The 17,921-nt window shown below is 40.4% G+C and overlaps 2 protein-coding genes across 7 annotated transcripts in view; both read right to left on the bottom strand.

Moving 5' to 3' along the window:
• Positions 1-460: 460 nt before the first annotated feature.
• srek1 (splicing regulatory glutamine/lysine-rich protein 1) lies at positions 461-8,888 on the bottom strand. 4 transcript variants are annotated; one of them, XM_026296764.1, is made up of 12 exons: positions 8,347-8,481; positions 7,191-7,670; positions 6,595-6,716; positions 6,109-6,224; positions 5,853-5,999; positions 5,483-5,661; positions 5,214-5,344; positions 4,998-5,109; positions 4,791-4,895; positions 4,524-4,595; positions 4,307-4,421; positions 461-2,978 (listed from the first exon to the last, which is right to left on the bottom strand). In XM_026296764.1, the coding sequence occupies exons 3-12, from the start codon at positions 6,623-6,625 to the stop codon at positions 2,811-2,813; spliced, it is 1,176 nt and encodes a 391-aa protein (XP_026152549.1). In that variant the 5' UTR covers positions 6,626-6,716; positions 7,191-7,670; positions 8,347-8,481; the 3' UTR covers positions 461-2,810. The 4 variants fall into 4 exon arrangements, with proteins under 4 accessions (XP_026152549.1, XP_026152550.1, XP_026152551.1 ...); XM_026296765.1 differs by having other exon boundaries at positions 6,595-7,336; positions 7,492-7,670; XM_026296766.1 differs by having other exon boundaries at positions 7,492-7,670.
• Positions 8,889-9,473: 585 nt separating this feature from the next.
• Positions 9,474-17,921, bottom strand: part of erbin (erbb2 interacting protein) — a 37,906-nt gene continuing 29,458 nt past the window's right edge. For 2 of the 3 annotated variants that reach the window (XM_026297195.1, XM_026297196.1), the window contains exons 18-27: positions 17,652-17,834; positions 17,423-17,540; positions 17,152-17,335; positions 15,537-17,055; positions 14,766-14,909; positions 13,833-13,889; positions 13,443-13,610; positions 13,029-13,121; positions 12,799-12,873; positions 9,474-12,689 (exon numbers count right to left, since the gene is read on the bottom strand). In XM_026297195.1, coding sequence (XP_026152980.1) covers positions 12,582-12,689; positions 12,799-12,873; positions 13,029-13,121; positions 13,443-13,610; positions 13,833-13,889; positions 14,766-14,909; positions 15,537-17,055; positions 17,152-17,335; positions 17,423-17,540; positions 17,652-17,834 — 2,649 coding nt within the window. In that variant the 3' untranslated portion in view covers positions 9,474-12,581. The remainder of the gene's footprint in view (positions 12,690-12,798; positions 12,874-13,028; positions 13,122-13,442; positions 13,611-13,832; positions 13,890-14,765; positions 14,910-15,536; positions 17,056-17,151; positions 17,336-17,422; positions 17,541-17,651; positions 17,835-17,921) is intronic. The other variant, XM_026297197.2, reaches the window with a different exon arrangement.

Raw genomic sequence — 17,921 nt, 5'->3', positions numbered from 1 at the left:
TGACAGGACCATACAAACAGTATATCTGTATTCTCATAGGTACAGCACTTCAAGACATAAAATCCACACCGTACATTCTGCAGATGGAGGGAACTGGTAGAAAACAGGGAATAAAGGGCACCTGACAAATCTTGCAGCTCACATTTACCTTTAACACACAAAGGGCAAATGAGCATTTCAGCATCTACAGAAACACCTGCTGTCACTCCTGAGAGACAGAAGGGCCCTTATATTCTTTCATCTGTTTGATTCTGTGATGAAGGTACATGAGAAATGTACAGTGACGCAGTAAAGTTCGGTTCAGTAAACACACAAACTGAATATGAGAAGTTACTGTCACAACCACACAGCAGAACAGGAAGAAAAACAGTCCTCAGTAGACCTGAAGCAGCCAGACGCCTATTTATTTTTACCCCATGTGATGTCAAACAATAAACGATATATGAGCCAAGATTTAAAGAACATTATTTTGAGAGGTCCTTCCTGGTTCATCAATTACAAGCTTTTGTTTTTTTTTTGGGAGTGCTAATTCTAAAAAACTAACAATACAATAATCATTATTATACTGCACTAAGTATTTGGTGTTAATCCAATGACAAATGCAGCATAAATGATTACGCACGTTAGGGCATCACTTCTCCCTCAAAGGTAGAGCTATGATACATGAAAGGCCTTATGAGAAACTGATGATTCATTTAGGGGCATCCCAGCCACTAAGAACAGAAAATAACATCCCTAAAATTAAATTGTGTGTTCGTAATTTACTGATACCATGGAAAGTCAAATCAGTTACCATCAACAGACAGAACCAGATGCAGGCTGACCTTACAGAATAATACAGTATCACTATGATTTATAAATGTCCAACAATTGTCAATACTTTGTATTAAATGCTGCCTAGGGGAGTGTGCAAAGCTTTACATGTGTTGCAGTCCAGATCAGGTACGAGCTAAAGACCTCTTTGGTTTTGTCGTGTTCTCTGTGCTCGTAGGTGCCTGCATTTGCACACGTATAGAGCAGATAACATTTTATCACTGTTCAGCATCAGACAGTCGCCCTCCTTTTCTCATTTGAATTATCCCTGACTCATTTTGGAACCATCCTTTTCCAGTGACTTTCACACACCACAAACATGTGCAGCAATAAAAAAAAAAAAACATTTAAAATCTCTCAGAGAAAAACATCAGACACCTCATAAATAAATGAAGGGCAACATCAGATATAAAAAATGTTACAGTTAATGCAGCGTGTTGCTGACAACAACTTACTCCAGTATGACAACAATACTGATAATCTTAGGAATAAAAGGACAGCTGGTAGGGCTGTGCCAAATACCGAATTTTATGTTGCACTGTGAGAAGATTAAGAGTTGGCTCATTTTTTTTTTGCATTTATTTGCTGTGGTCTTCCAGCCAATCACACAGCAGGAATATAAGACTGAGCACAAGTTCAGCACATCTTTACAGTTACCACGACCGACTCATTGACAGAAAACACGATCGGCCAAAGATGATAAAAATAGCGCTGAGCTGAACCAATCATGAGGCTTGAAGAGCGTTAGAGCAGGTCAGCTCACATGCTAATGTTTGGGCTGTTGTCGCTGTGTAAAGCCAGTACATCGGCAGTGGGAGCCAGATTACAGAGAAGATGAACAGAACAGAAAACGCTGACAACAACAAGTGTCAGTGTTAACGACAACACCCAAACAGACACAGCCCAGGGCTCAGAGGACATTGTTGAGAGCAAGGGTCTGAGGGCTCTAGGAGTGTGGACATATTTAAGATATTTCAAGTCTGACAGCGAGCAGAGTAGGATGCACTGCAAAACATAGACGTATATTTGACAAGAATATACAAATGTTCCACTAAACACAGCTAATACCACTAACCTTTTTACCACTTAACGCAGTGCCTTCCTTTAGAGACTTTACAGTCCCAGACCCAAGCAAGTGTCGGTGGTCCCTTATGACACTTACTGCACAACAGACCTAGTTCGTTTATTTGGAAGTGACCAGAGAAAATGTGAAAGCTTTAATATTTTAGCTGTAGATCCACAATATGAGAAATAAAATTATCTTTCTTTAGCTGGAGTTGACCAAAATTCAGTGTGTTTTCCTGTAACACTAAAGGCTGTTCAGATTAAAGATTTTAGTTAATTATATGTAACTATTTTATTTATTTGAAACACAGTTGTATAATGTACAGTTTGCAATGTTCGATTAAATTAATTCATTAAAATTAACCTCATATCTTTACACGTCACTTAGTCAATAGGAACCTTTAAGTTTGACTGAATTAGTGATTTGGTTTATATTGTGAAATATATATCGATATTGACTGATATATAAAAAAAGATGGTGGTAAGATTTCTTTCCGTATCGCCCAGTCCTGGAGTTTAGAGTCACTGTAGGAATGGAGAGAAACATTTTGGTCTATGACGGGGACAGACATGCTGTTAAAATCCAGCTGCTGGGGAAATGAGTTGAGAGGCGTGGTTGACTCTGCAGTAAGAGAAAAGTGAGCAGCTCGTTGAGGTCTTCACATTTCTACTCTAATTTTTTTTACGTCCATCTCTGATATACTGAGCGCTCACTCGCTCTTCTCAGTGGGACAAATGTAAATGAGCTAAACTACTGAATCTTGGCCAAAAACCAACTTTATCAGAGGGAAATTTTAAAAAGTACAGTGTGCAATCTGAGATAAGGATGGGGAAAACACACTGCTGTAAAGGAGGTTGTCCTGTGGTTACGTAGGTATATTCACACAATGTTGGGGATCAGAACAGGATTAGCCTCCATAGTGTTACAACACTCACTCAGTGCTGTCTGTGCCCATATATGTGTTCTCCTCAATGTGAGTCTGGTAGTTGCCATTGTGCTGGACAAAGGGTGATGATGCCATGTCCTCATTGGGTGTGGCTGAGTCCTCTCTATCACTTTCATAGTCTTCCTTGTCTTCTCTGTTATAGTCCCTTTCCATCTGAAATGAGTGATTTAGCCAGACTTTAGGTAAGATTAGAGTTTGAGACAGTCAAATATTTTGTTTTCAGCTACAGCTGCTGTTTTACAGGGAGATACATAAAGTCTTCAGTGGGTGTGTGCCTGTCTGAAAAATGATTTTGGGTGGAGTATCATTTCAAACAGATAAAAAACATTTTGCATCAACACAAACTGTTCTGATTGGTATCAAGTGTGGAAAATCTAAAATGTGTCATCTTTTATCTGTTTATCATGTTTGTGCGAGCTGTACAGTAAACCTTGCTAGGTAGGTTAATGTTCACAGGAAAGCGGAAATGTACAGACATAGAGCAAACTGGTGATTACAGTTTCTTCTGCTGAATCAGCCTTATTTTTGGATACAGAGGATAAAATTTAAAAGAAACCCATTTCACACAGTTATTAATAAAAGTCCATTTAGCAGTTATGTCTAATCTCATATTTGGTTGTTTTATACAAGAATAGCACAGTAAAAAGGAATAACTTACATTGACAAGCTGAAAGTTTCTAATTCTTTGAACTTCAGTGAAGCCACAGTAACCAGCAGCTCTTCATTTAAATCATACATTCCCCTTGAGGATTAACTACTAGCAGACTGCATATAAAACTCAGCCCTGACAACATATATTTTTGAATAAAACACCAAGAACATCCATCCATCATCTATACCCCCTTAGTCCTAACCAGGGCCACAGGGATCTGCTGGAGCCTATCCCAGCTCTCTTTGGGTGAAAGGCAGGGGTCCACCCTGGACAGGTCACCAGTCCATCACAGGGCCACATAGAGACAAACAACCTCACACACTCACACTCACTCCTATGGGCAATTTAGAGTCACCAATCAACCTGACATACATGTTTTTGGACTGTGGGAGGAAACCAGAGTACCTGGAGAAAACCCACACAAGCACAGGGAGAACATGCAAACTCCACACAGAAAAGCCCCTGATGGGTTTTGAACCTGGAACCTTCTTGATGTGAGGCAACAGCACTAACCACTTATCCACTGTGCTTCTCACACCAATAACATTTTTAACATATATGTTATAAATAACATATCTGAATCAACTGTGGTTACTTGCAGGCTACAACCTTTCACCCATAATATGAGAATGAATTAGGGTTTAAGTATCTAGTCACATCTAATTTATGTCCTGACCTGTCAGTTGCTCAAAATTATTATGTGTCATTTTGAATTGAGTTTGTCCATTTCTGAAGCAACAATAGACAAAGCAGGAGCAGGAATTCTTAGTGAAACTTTTAACAACATTTAATTGATTAATTAGGTTTCTACAAGTGCAAGCTTTATTACCTTCACTGTCTTGGCCCTGCGCTTCATCTTGTCCTCGTCCTTGCGGCTCCTCTTCCTTGACGTAGAGCGCTCCTTTCTGTCCTTGCTGCGCTCCCTCCTCTTGTCTTTTTTACTTCTGAAAGATGCCAAAGAAAATAAAGCAACAATAGTTGTAAAGAGGGGGAACTTAGCAATTTCCAAAATAATTCGTAATGTGAATATGTTGTGATGGTTTTACCTCTTTAGAGAAGGTGATCTTGCTTTTCTCCAAGGGCTCCTGGATTGATCCTTACTGCTCCTCCTGTGGCCCCTGATAGCACATTACATGGATTGAGCACATTTTTTGAAGTAGACTGAGGGTGGACCCCTGCTGCCAAGAGCAGGATAACAGAGGAGTACTACAGTAGATTTACATTTCATATAGTCTGACTACTTTAATTACTTCAGCAATACTGAATGTTACACTAATTGGCAAGAGCAAATGGTGTTTCACATCCCAAAATACCTTGAGCAACTTCGACTGTTTTTCCTGTCTCTGGAGCGAGAGTGCCTCCGGTGGCTGCTTCGGGAACTGTGGGAGTCATTCTGGGGCCATGACCTCTGTGATGGTCTGTTCCACGAGGAGGAAAACTGTCACTGACCAGACCTTGACAAATCATATGATCAATGCGTCAAGAGAGAAATCTTAAAACCCTGAGTACTCGATGGATACCTGTGTTTTGAATGGGATCTTTTCCGTCGTGTGCTTGAGTGCGAGCGGGACTGCGACCTCGAATATGTCCGGTGTGACATTCTAGACCGGCTAGAGGAACAGATCATTGGGTCTGTGAGAGCAAGACAAAAAGTCTCAGTATCAGACCAGGAAACTGATTTTTTTTTAACTTTATTACTAAATCACTAATATATGCAGCAGAGAACTATGTTGCACCTGGTTCTATGGCAGCAGCAATGGTCGACTGCGCCTCCCTCACTCTCTTCATCACATTTTCGAGCTCTTTAGCAGCAGCCTGTGGCGTCAGCTCTGGGGGTTTCACTATGGCATTATTTGAATGATTAACCCTGAAAAACATAAAACAAAATCAACTCACACAAACCTCTAAAGGTTATATTCTCAAAGGTACATGAAACGTGACATGCAACAAATCTTATTGTGACTAAATTAACTCTCACGGTAGGATTTGACTGTGTTATACATACTTCAGGGGTCTGTCTCCAAACATGACTCCATTTAAGGTCAGGGCTCTGGCGACGGAGTCCTGCTCAACAAACTCTACGAAGGCAAAACGTGTCGGCTGAGTCTCATCTCCAGCCATTCGCACAAACTTTACATCTCCCACCTGCTTGAAGAACTCCAACAGCTGCTCTGCAGTGGTGGTCTGTGGAAGGACACAAAGACACAAACTCATTTTAATGACAAGAAGTTTACAGTATTTATATAGTTCTGTCCTGTAACAAGCACAAGAGTTGATACTGGTCACTTTCAGTGAAGAATATTTCCAGTTGTCAGTGGGCTCTTTGAAGTGTACTGGTAAATACAGGCCTAGAGGGAGATTTGACACCATGTTACCTGTGAGTTTAGATTGCCAACATAGACTGTCCTCCTGATTTCATCAACTTTTGAAGGATCCACATTTCCCATGAGTGGGGGTTGCGAGTGCACTGATGCTGCAAGGTCAAGACCAGTTGATATCCGACTCATTATGGGAAGGTTCAGCTGAATGTTTAAAGAGCACAGACAGAAACATTTTCATACAAGATGTTTTTGACTTACACGCAAAACTGGCAGAAAAGAACTAGAAAAGCACTAGAACAGGATGGCTCACATTCTGAAGTGGAGCTGGAGTAGGAATTGGCAGCAATCCCCCGCCAGGAACCAGACTGGGTACTGGGGTGGCAGGTGCCAAAAGTGACAAGGCCTTGGCTTCTTCTGGGATTTTCCCTGCAGAACAGAAGCAGATATTAGTGAAAGCAATAGAGGAGCGCTTCTCTCTGTCTCCTCTATGTCTGCACAATTAGCCCACTGTATTCTAGAGAGAAAGAGAGCATACACCTCCCCATACAGTCTATAAGTGTTCTACTGTCTACTCATGGTATACTGGAGATCGAGCATCCTTATGTTGATTTTATTATTTTATTATCTTCTCAGTCTATCTGAATTATTATTTTCAATCAATTGAAAAATCTTAACTTTTTTCACATACAAAAGAAAACTGATTTTGTCCTTCGTCTCTTTTCACAGATCACAAAAGGAAAAAAAAAAAAAAAAAAACAATGCAGAGAATGAGTCAACACTTTGATGCATGGGTCACCTGTACTGGAAACATATTGGTCATGAACCATACGATATCAAGCATGGGCGCTTTTCCGTGGGGCGATCGTTTCGCAGTGTTGGAAAGGTGTGCAACACAAGACAACCCCAATGGCTGCATCACTAATAGCACACAGAACATCAGATACAGAAAAGAACAACAATTTTAAGAACTGTAGGAAATGTTAGCCAAGACTTAGCTATAATAAAAACAACGAATTAGGAATTTTGCTTATTCCATTCTCTGGATTAAAATTTGCTGCTTTTATTGCTGGAGAAAAGAGCTATATTAAGACTAGAGACAAAATACTACAAATTTAGTTCATTGTAGCTGGAGGCACTGAGCATAAATAACCATTCATCTAACACAACAACCTTCCTAGTGTTAGGAATTTCAACAAATAACGACGCAAAACATTATTGCATGTGTCACGAATTTCCAAATTAAAAGAAAATTACGTTAAAGGGATAATGTCTTTGTTGTAAGTACTAAACTAGAGTGCAGTAATGTCAGGAAAAACTAAATTATTGCAAGTGCAAAAAGAATTTAAAAGACTATCTTCAAATGAGAAAAAGTGTTCTTTTACTAAGTCTCACTTTTACAATAAACCCTCACTACATCAATGGGGGTAGGAGACAAGAGAGTAAAGGGTTAGTGATCCTCCTAGCATCCCGTGTGTGATACACATCCCACCGGTATGCCGTAGCAACCTGGACAGAATTCAATCACACACAAGCTGCAGCTGTAGCAGAAAGAGAGAGGGGGTGGGGTTTGGACAATAATCAAAACAACAAACCAAAATAACAAATATAAACACAACGCTAGAGAATAGCAATACTGTTGTTTCTAGAGACAGTAAAGAGTGGACAACATGGGAAAGTATGAAAGGAAACAAACCAAAAGAAAAGAAAAATAAATAAAAAAGAGACAAGGTGTCCATCTTGGAAGGTTCAGCGGGCTATTCTCCTGGTCACATTCCCCCTTGAAGGCTTCGTTGGCCCGATCGGGGATAGTGGCTTGGAAAACAATGCCTGACTCAGGCTAGTGTAGTGTAACAGCTGGGCCAGTCTAGTCATCTGATATGCACACATAATCACACAGAAAAAACATACAAAACCAAATTAATAAACTCAGTAGCCATCCAGCACCAAGTCACGTGGACAAAAAGCATCAAGTTAGAGGTGATATCATTTTTGACTGTACACAAGGGAACAACAGTGGCACCAAAGGGGAGGGAGTTTTAAGAAAATGAGTAACAAAATAAAAGAGAGAGAAACGGGGTTAAGTTATGTTGCCATGGACTTATTTTTTAATTCGCGTGAAACATGTAACATTAATGGCCATTTGTTATGGAAACTACACAAGCTAGAGAGAAAACAGTGTTTACAGTGAGGTTACCCCTAAGTATTGCAATGTCTTGCACCTTAACAAACATTCAACATAGCTGTAAATATTTTCTGTAGAATCCACCTTGTGACACCAAACAAAAACCTGAGATGTGTGCTATAAGAAACTAGCTAGTGGCTTAAATGAGATGATTCAACCAGTCACCTGTGTCAGGTATTTGAGACACAAATGATTAGAATCAGAGCTAGCCAACGAGCAAACTTGGCAAATTTCCATGTGAATAAAAAAAATAAAACCCTATAATTCAACCAAAACACCAAGCGACTGAACTGAAGGGGAGGAGGCCATAGCCAGACACAAATCAGACATTACATTTTTGATGTGTTTGAGAGAAACAGCACTCACCTTCCGCACATGGCACTACTATCAAAGCTCTGTCAATAAAAACAGTATTGGTGAGATGCTGCGCCACACCAACACTGGATGGATCTCGGTACTTTATATAACACACTTTGGACGAGAAAGACAGAGGGGTATTGCTGTGAACGGAAAAACAAATCGCAAAAAAAATCGGGTTAGTTATTTATTTTACCCATGACTTCTTAGTTTGAGTATTTATGTGGACCGCGCAGGAAGGCCGCATATCCGCGGCGTTGCCTAGCTAGTAATGCCGGGGCACGTCGCTCTTACTCCGGCGGGTAGAGTCGCAGTTCTTCGATGTCTCCAAGGAAACCGAACAGAGTCCGCATCTGCTCGCTGCTCACAGCCGAGGACAGGTTGGTGACCTGGACGACAGCAGTCCCTGGTATCCCGCTCATTGTGTAAACAGTTTCTTTAGTTGTGGGATTAATACAGTATTTATTTGTCAATCAACCTGCTCGGTGCATCCAGGATCCAGGCGGGAGAGGGGGGGACCGAGAGGTTTCACTCTGGCTTCTTCATATTCTTTTAACGGGGGCAACAGCACTGTTTGAGATGCAGTAGCGCCCCCTGCAGTCTGGACACAGCATTGGCTCAAAGCATGTTTTACTGCTGTATCTGCTTCTGTACTCCAATACAACTTGGATATTTCTTTTTTTTTATCATTATAGCCTAATTTTACTTATAGAAATGTACTTTAACAGATATGTTACATAAAATAATTACTACCATATAAAAGTTACACAAGAGATATTTCCCCATCTAAAATTTCACCTCAAAAAAGCAAAAATGACAAAAAAAAAAAAAACGTGATTAAAGGCTGAAAACAATAGTATAGGTGAGCTTGTCACCTCACTGATGCTCAGATTTGGCTTATGACCTCTAAGAAACTGACTGTCTATAAAATAGGCAAAACTAGCTGCACTTTGACCAGAAACAACAGCAAAATCCTGCTTACACTGATGCATAATACTAACAATCTATTAACATAATATACTGCATGCTAAACTGTATATATCAGTAAAAAAATGTATTGTTTACTCAGTTACAGCAATATATAGTGTTTACCACCTTTAGAGATAAGGAAAGAAGGTGAATTGAAGGCAAACTAATCCTTGTCAAAGGGCATTAGTTTATTTCCACAGGTTACTTCAGAAACAGGTAATTATGTACAAAAATCTGGAATGTTGGATAAATGAATCATCTCACTGTGACTGTTTCCAGAGAAACATTAGAAATACTAGCTATACATTAAAATGGGTGCCTCTGCATTGCAATTTATTGCTGGTTTTACAATCGCAAGTCACTAATGCCATTAACTCTTTTCTGAAAAAATTTAAGGGTATTTACAATTTGATTAGTAAGGTCTAAGATCCACAGACACCTGCTAAATAAATAAGAATATGGGAGCATAAGAAACACAGGATGAAGAATGTATGAGAACATGTTTTACCTCCCTAGATTGTCTGCAATATCAGACTGTACTTTTTTTGTCATTAATATAAAGTGACCATTCCCCAGAAAAACTTCCCCCTACTCTTAGAAAGTCAAAAAAAAAAAAAAAAAAAAAAAAATCACTAAAATTAAAAAAAAATATGTGAAAAATACAATGTTATGTGACAATTTGGGGGAATACACATTATATATTGCCTTTTCCCTATGGACAAAACTGACTGACTATAGGGTACAGCTGTACTTAGAACACCAGCCTTTAAAGAGTATTAAAGGGAACAAAATTTAGTTAATTACCACAGTGTTTTCATTTTGGTTTGACAGTGCCACAGGCATGAAATCTGCAGAAAGACTAAAGTAGATAATCTACTGTACACAAATTGAGTGAAGGCCTTTTGTGGAAACACTGTAGGATAAAATGATTTTACATGTTGTACAAACAATTCATAGGTCACAAATGCACTGCTGGAATTAATGGGGCCATTAATCGGTATGTGAACATCATCATTTCAATTTTGTTTTGGAAACACGTCTCACCAAATAGTTTACCAGTGAATGAATATTAACAGGCTGATTTCATGCAGCTAAGAGGTACATGGAACATCTGATCACTTCAACTAGACAAACATTACAAATGTTCTGAGATGCCTCCCACAGTGGAAGTTAATTATTTTTCACAAATGAACATCCCAAGCTATGATATTCCAAGCAACAAACAGTAAAAAGCCTTGGGTAAAGTGACACAAACATTCACTTTTACACAATGCAGAGAAATCTTTTTAGCACTACTTATAGTATAGATTTTCTGTGCCATTTCATTACCAAAAAGATTCTTTTCACAATATAAAAATCATGTAAAATCATCAGGGATTACTAAAAGGTGTTTGGTAAAAATGCTATTTGACAGTTTCTGAATGAAAATAAAGACTTTAAATATTGCTACGAAACCATTATGCTGCAAATGTACTCAGACGGTTGTGAATATGTGAGTATTGCTTGGGTTGTGGGGTCAAAGGTCCTCCCCTATTCAAACAGTTCAAGGTCTATGGCACTTGACAACTTGGTTCTCCCAACTATACTCTCTGTACAGCAAAGAAAAAAGACAGACACTGCTCTCAAGTGATGAGTAAAAAGCATGATAAAACATTTTATAGACAAAAAAGGCAAACTGTGGTCTTCACCTATGTAAAAATAAAAATGCAAGATGTTGAAACCCTTCATTACAAACACTCTCACCAATGGCTGCCCGAAGCCCTAAAAATGAAAACACTATTGAAAAGTCGACCTGTTCTTATTCAGATATCTTTCTCTTACCTGTGCCTCCTGTCCACAACTTCCAAACTTGCTTTGGGTAACGAGGAAAACCTCCACACCATTTTCTGCTTATAGGAACAATTTGATATCTTGGGAAATGTGCAAATTTGGTTTCTGGTGAAGAGCTAGATGAGAAGCTTTGTATCACTTCCAGACCTGTCTGTAAAGTATAAAACCATAGCCAGCAGTTGGGTAGCTCAGCATATAAGACTTGAAATGTGGCAAGCAGCATGTCTGGCTTTATCTCAAAAATCCCAAAGATTTCTTAAATCCACTATTTAACATGTTGTATCTCATTTGTTAAATACAAAAACCTTGTTGCCATTTTACAGAGTTTTGTGACCCATTGTTAGTCAGCTAATGGAGTCAAGGCTCTTTTCCAAGAAGCACATGACTCCCTCATTAAATGTCAATTTCTTTTTTTGAACTTCCGTTTCTGTTCTGAATAAACTTTGTAAACTTCAGAAAAGGGATTTTGTTGCCATAGAGCAACTTGGGTTAAGAGGCTATTAGCAGTAGCTTCAAACCAATATTCAGCCTGAAGCAAGCAATCACATTTACCCAAGTGTCGAACTGAGAATGACTGGCAAAACAGATTAAGGCTGAGAAAATACACACTAGCTACATGTCTGTGCTTATACTGCCCGATATTTGAACTCCCATTCTGTTTTCCAGTCTCATGAAACACGTAGAGTGCAATTCAACATCTGACAAGCTGTTTGCAACAGGCTTTGTTCACACAGTACAGGCAGTGGCGATATGCCGAGCAGTTGCTGTGAGGATATTTGGGATGAAGTGAGGACAGAAGTGTCTTCATGCTTGAATACGTTCACAGGTGTATGGAAGCAGGGGTGGATAATTCCTCTTCTCATCCCTCACAAGAAGAGACAAAAAAAAAACAAAAAACAAAAGTAAACACCACCTTGATCCACATTCGTCTCCACATGAAAAGCACGTAACACTGTCCTCCATATAAGATCACATGACAGACCAGGAAATGGTTTCAACATCTTAAATTAAAAGTAAGAAGAGAGGGGAGCCCTGCCCCCTAGTGGTCAATCATGTCCATCTGCAGACAGAAATAAAACCCACTTCGTGATAAAAGTTTTTATGACTTTTGGACTAAAAAACTAAAAAAGAAAAAAAAAAACAACATGATCTGTACAAAGACCACAGTGATCATTTGCATCAGAGCACGACATATCTTCACCTTCTTTTGTATAAAAATATATATACCACAGTGATGGCCTTTTGAGGACTCGTACAGATGTTTGCCACTGTCTCACTTTGATCCACTACATTCAGTGGTTTTGCCCGCTTAAGCAAGACTCTGATGATCTCTACCATAAATAGTCCTAACAGATCAACAGATCAGTCTTCTGTGTATAAAAATATCAGAGTCAGTATAAATTTCTCTCTGTTCCTCTCTCTGTAGAGCTCAGTTTCAGCTGAGTCTATGCTAGTACTTCTCGTATGATAGTCAAATCCACCGTGTTGGGAAATGTCTTCAGAAGGGACACTGCATTCCCATGATCAATATTAACAAAGCTGTATCCATTAGCCTGTAAAACAAGACAGAAGTTTTGTTTAACATGTTAAAAGGAACTTACACTCTTGAAAAATAATTTAAAAAAAAAACAAACTTGATGTTCTGTATAGACAGCAGAATACCTGGATGATTTTATCTCCAGGTTGAAGAATTTTTGATGCTGGTCCCTCAGGTTGAACCCTTGTCACAAATATACCCTAGATTGATGTGATATGGAAAACATATGAATTTCATATACAAACACATACAGATTGTATTGGATAAACTGTATAACTTTATTTATTATTTCTTTAGCATCAATAGAATGGAAGGTTAGCAAAGTACGATGAAAAAAAAAAAAAAGTGAAATTACATTGTCATCTGGATGAAAGGGGTTTCCCCGGCCTCCCACTCCTCCTGATATACTGAAACCAAGCTCTGGATTCTTCTCCACTTTCACACGGATCTGAAACATGCCCACATACTTTCATTAGCCAAATATTCAGTCTGTCACTGTTAATTACAGTTTTCCTATAATAGTCTTGAAAACCACATCAGGAAATTGGGTACTTGGTATTTAAAAAAGCTCATACATGTAAGACTAATTCTAGTGAATGAGGAACAATATCAGATGCTCATGGCCTAAACTAATCTTTTTTTTTTCCCCAAATTTGTCAAGCTTTTCTTTTAATGCAACAAGGTAATTTTGAAAATTGTGAAAACCAACATAATTTATAAGCATCTGAGTGTTTCTACAGCTTATTTTGCCTATTCCACTGTCCTTCACCTCTTGTTGCAGTGTGTCGTGTGGGATGCGTGGGGGCCCTTGGGGCTGCTGGGAGACTTTGAGCATCAGGTAATCAATTAGCTGCTCTCTGGAAGGGTGACGGCCCATGGACGCCTGGCTCATCTGAGGGCGAACAGAAGGTCCCATCTGACCATTCATCAAAGGCACCTAGGAAAAACGTCAAAAACAAATACATTAAGATCCGGTTTTTGTGGTGGGCTCTGGTATAGTCTTAATAAAACAATGTAATTAGTTACTGCAGGATTTTTTTTTTTAAACTTAAAAACATGGTTTGTTGCGTCACATTAAAATGCCAATCAACCTCAGCAGATCCAAGTAAGACTTTTTTTTGTCTCTGTAGCCAAAAATCAGCCCATACATGACACGTACTTTTCTGTGGGGGTCCACGCTGTAGCTCTGCTGTCCTTGGGGTCCATAAACATCATCCTGAAAGTGAAGAAAATTATACTCAACACCGTCCAAACCTTAATCCACTGACACTATTTCAAGAAAGGAAACATAAGACCCACAATTATTATACCATGTCATTCTGAACCTTTGCCTGCTGAAGATGAAGTGAATCTTAAATGTCAAGTAGGGAAGACGTTACACAACAGTTTCAGACGTCACAAGATAAAGATAAAAAATAAAAGCCCACTTTCTAAATCATTTTGAGACACATGCGTCAACCACTTACCTTTCACAAACACCAATTTTGTCCCCACACACACAAAAACATTCAGAATCGATTAAAAGTGAAATGCAAATGAAGATGAAGATGATAATTGAGCAAAACACGAGTTAAAGGAGAAGAAAATCAAGGCAAGATGATTAGAGTTAGAGTGCAGAGGAGAACGAACAATGATGATGTTTAAGAGCCCGACAAGTTTAAAAGGGGCATTTTGTACCATATATAATACTAATGACTGAAAAAGCTAATACAGGTAGGCTGATTAGCAGATAGATCAGTATTCATGGTAGTCACTTAAGCCGCTGAATGGGAACAACTAAGTATGCCCCTTTTAAACGAGCCTCTTTATATGAATCAAGAAAGAACTACACAAACACCCATTTAAACTCATCTATTTTTGGCGTGAGAAGACATCACCTGCTAGGAAGGCTTTTTGGTTGCGTGACATACTTTCATTTGTCCATAAAAGGACAAGTTAATGATGCTTCTGAGGGCCAGTAATCACTTCTCAACATTGGTGAGCAAAGGAAACAGACATTTCCTTATCTTCTACAGGATGTGAAACTAGCACAGTCTGGAGGCCCTGGCTTAGTACGAGCTGAAGGAGCTAACTACAAGTTCACTGTACTCACAGAGAAGCCCAGAGCTCCGTAGGGCTGTCCGTCTCTGGCACTACAGACCAAAGACCCTTGGCTGGCATGTATATCCCTACAGCTGCCGTAGTGAGACCAACTCAGTGGAGCATTATTGGAATTATAGGAGCGAGACAGCACATTCTGAACAGAGGGACGACACGGAACCAGCCGACATGTCAGCGGTGGCCATGCAATCCACCAAATGAGTGAAGACATAAAAGACAACAAAAAGGTTTACAGCATATACAGACAAACATGCAGTGAAATATCTTGGACAGAGCTTGGTTAGTAAGCTTTGGCAAACTTCCGACTTCTATTATTTTTTATTAAAGGGCCAGTTCACACAAACTTCCAGTCATCCAGATAGTGCTGTTTTATTTGTCCAGGTGTACCCCAAACAATCCCAAAACATAGAGCCATTATAAACAATTAAACAGGAAAGTCCTGCTCGTTTATAGTTTGAGTGAAACAGCCCTTTAAAAAAAAAGATGTTAAAAGGCTTTACAGAGATTTTCTTTTACGTGATGCTGTGATCGTTTTACCAAAGTAATTTAAGGCAATGTAATAGCAGCTCTACACCAAGTTGAGGCACTATATCATTGTTCTACTGCCCTCTGAGGATAAGCATATTCACACTGCTGAAGTGTGATCTGCTTGTCGTAAGTTAACCATGACATAAACACTTTACACACCTTTAACTGAAACAATGAATCAAAAGACAGTCGGGAAACTGCGAATACATTTAATCATATCACCATCAATCATTACCTTGTCCATTTTCTTGGCCTCAATATGTCGCATCACTTGGTCTCTCCAGTCTGCTGGCACCCTTCCTGCTCCCAGCCCCCCTGACACCTGTCCTGGCCCATCCAGGAGTGAGTGCTCAGACTTCACCCTGATGTGGGGTCTCTTGCTGGGGCTACTGTGCTGGTAGTTGAAATCACTGACAGACATGGTCCTCTCTGGAAGCTCATGTGGCTGTGACTTGGCACTGACAGGCCTGGAGGCTCCAGGTACATCGATACTATAAGTGCGTGCTGAGAGTGGCCTCTGCATGGCCTGGCTCATTGCTAGTGGGCCCCTAGCGAGGGTGTGAATGTCCCTGTACGTCATGTACTCCCCTTCAGGGAGCATGCGTCTTGGGTCCCCCATTGAGGCTGTGGAGGAGGTGCTGCTCTGTCTCTGAAGGGTGCTGCTTCGAGGCTGGCCACCAGTAGAATGATGTCTCTCCTTAACCCACATGTCCCCAGGGGGTCTGGGAGCCATGGGAGGCCCTCTCTGTTGGGGCTGTAGAGGGTAGGGAGGTGCCTGATTACGGTTGGAGTAATTGGTGTTGGCTAGTGAGTGTGGAGGAGGAGGGAGGTAGCCTTGTTGCTCTGGGGGAATGGGCGTCCTCTGGGCCCAGAGGCCCTCTTTAGGCATGGCACTGCTTGTGTACTGTATGTTGTATTGAGGGGATGAGATGCTCATGGCCATACTGGAGGAGACTGGATATCTGCTGGTGCTGGCAGGAGGCTTAGAGGTGGAGAGGAGGTCTGAGGAAGATGCAGAGGTGCCTGGGTAGACCTGGAGAGTCTGGTCATTGAGTAACTGACCGGCAGACTTGCTCCTGACTATGCTCTGGCCCTGAGCTCCTGGTCCGGCTCCTGCCATCCTAATCATTGTTTCTGTGTCATATGAGTCTTCATCTCCCTCAAAGGAGTACAGCCTCATGCCTCCTGTTTCTATGTTGCTGACACTGTGAGACTTCATCACCTGTGGGGGATGGCCCCTTTTCTCTGGAGACAGTTCTTCTGTGCTGCGAGACAGAGACATGTCACTGCTGGCTGTCACGCCTGTCGAGACCACATGCACAGCAGTTGTCTCCACTCTCATCGCTTGGCTTTTGTTCCCTAGATTATTGAGGCAGTCACTGGCCTGCTGGTTTCCATTCTGTAAATGCTCCATGTTGTCATTACTAAAACCCTGCTTGCTGTCTAAGTCATCCTGGGGTACTGAACAATTCTTGGTTTTGTCCAGCTCATCCAACTGAACCATATTGTCAGTTGGCAGTTTGGACATATTCATATTGATCTGGTCCCACTTGGTGTAGGTGTCTCCCATGACATTGTTAATCCCCTTCTCAATGAAGGCCAGTCTGGCTTCCATGGACAGTTCATAATCACCCAATTTCTCTGGAGGGGTCTGTTGGGTTTTCAAAAGCGCCTGAAGGGATGTTTCTGAACCATTACCATTATGGAGGAGAGGGGTGGTGTCTTTAGGCTGGTTCATGTTCTCATCTTCTTGCCTAAAACACAAAAACAAGGAGATACATCAGGTTTACTAACAACAGCAGGAGGAGGAGGACTCTCAGTAGTAGTATGTGTTGAAGAATGGCACTGACCTGCTTTTTGGTAGGAACGGCATCTTTGCCTCTCTCTCCGGGGTGCACAGAGAGTTGTCCTGACTGCTGTCCGTGGTCAGAGACACTGAATCGGACATTCGTGACGGAGATGAACAGTTGCTGTTGTTCTGGTTGCTGTTAGCCACTGTGTCGTCCAGTAAAGAGTCTGCATCTTTCCCATCATCTGTTCCCATCATCAGATATATCAGTATCTTGACAAAACTTCACTACTTAAAATTCTATATTTTAATGACTCAAACAAGACTTGTACCTTTTTTGTCCTTACTTAAAGTTACTACTTTAGGCTGGTTGATGGAGATCTCAATTAGAGGCGGTCTCATCTCCGCAATTTTCATTTCCTCTTCTTCATCTGATAGCTCCTCAGAATCCTGAAGACAAAACAATTTGTGTTTTAACTGCATGATTCATAATGTACTTGCTTTGTTTCTCTGTGTTGGAAGTATGAGTGAATAATTTAGAGTGATGGATGCTGGGAGTACCTCCAGTGTGTCCTCGTGGTTCATCATAGAGCCCTCTGAAGACTTAAGAGTGACTTTCTGAGAGCTGTAAGACTCTGAAGTGTCTTTAGATTCTGATGCAGAGGGATTTTGGGCAGCTGTGTTAGTAGATATTTGGGGCTCCACATCGGACGCCATGCCATTTGGACAAGGCGTCTCTATCACCTGCACAGAAGAAGAAAGAAAAGAAAAGAGGAAAAAAAAAAAAAGAGGAGAAATGGTCATTTATTTGCTCAAAAATATTAATTTACT

Source organism: Mastacembelus armatus, chromosome 12 (assembly GCF_900324485.2).
Source record: "Mastacembelus armatus chromosome 12, fMasArm1.2, whole genome shotgun sequence".
Taxonomy (NCBI): Eukaryota; Metazoa; Chordata; class Actinopteri; order Synbranchiformes; family Mastacembelidae; genus Mastacembelus; species Mastacembelus armatus.
Note: the sequence above shows the minus strand (reverse complement) of the source record. Positions and strands in the feature narration are given on the sequence as shown.

What these genes read in the sequence shown, in the direction of transcription:
- srek1 (XM_026296763.1), bottom strand. Translation starts at nt 8,759, where the DNA reads ATGAGCGGGATACCAGGGACTGCTGTCGTCCAGGTCACCAACCTGTCC. An exon ending in CTGCGACTCTACCCGCCGGA is followed by an intron (nt 8,481 to 8,631) that starts GTAAGAGCGACG and finishes TTCCGTTCACAG; the next exon opens with CAATACCCCTCTGTCTTTCT. An exon ending in AGTAGTGCCATGTGCGGAAG is followed by an intron (nt 6,225 to 8,346) that starts GTGAGTGCTGTT and finishes TCTGTTCTGCAG; the next exon opens with GGAAAATCCCAGAAGAAGCC.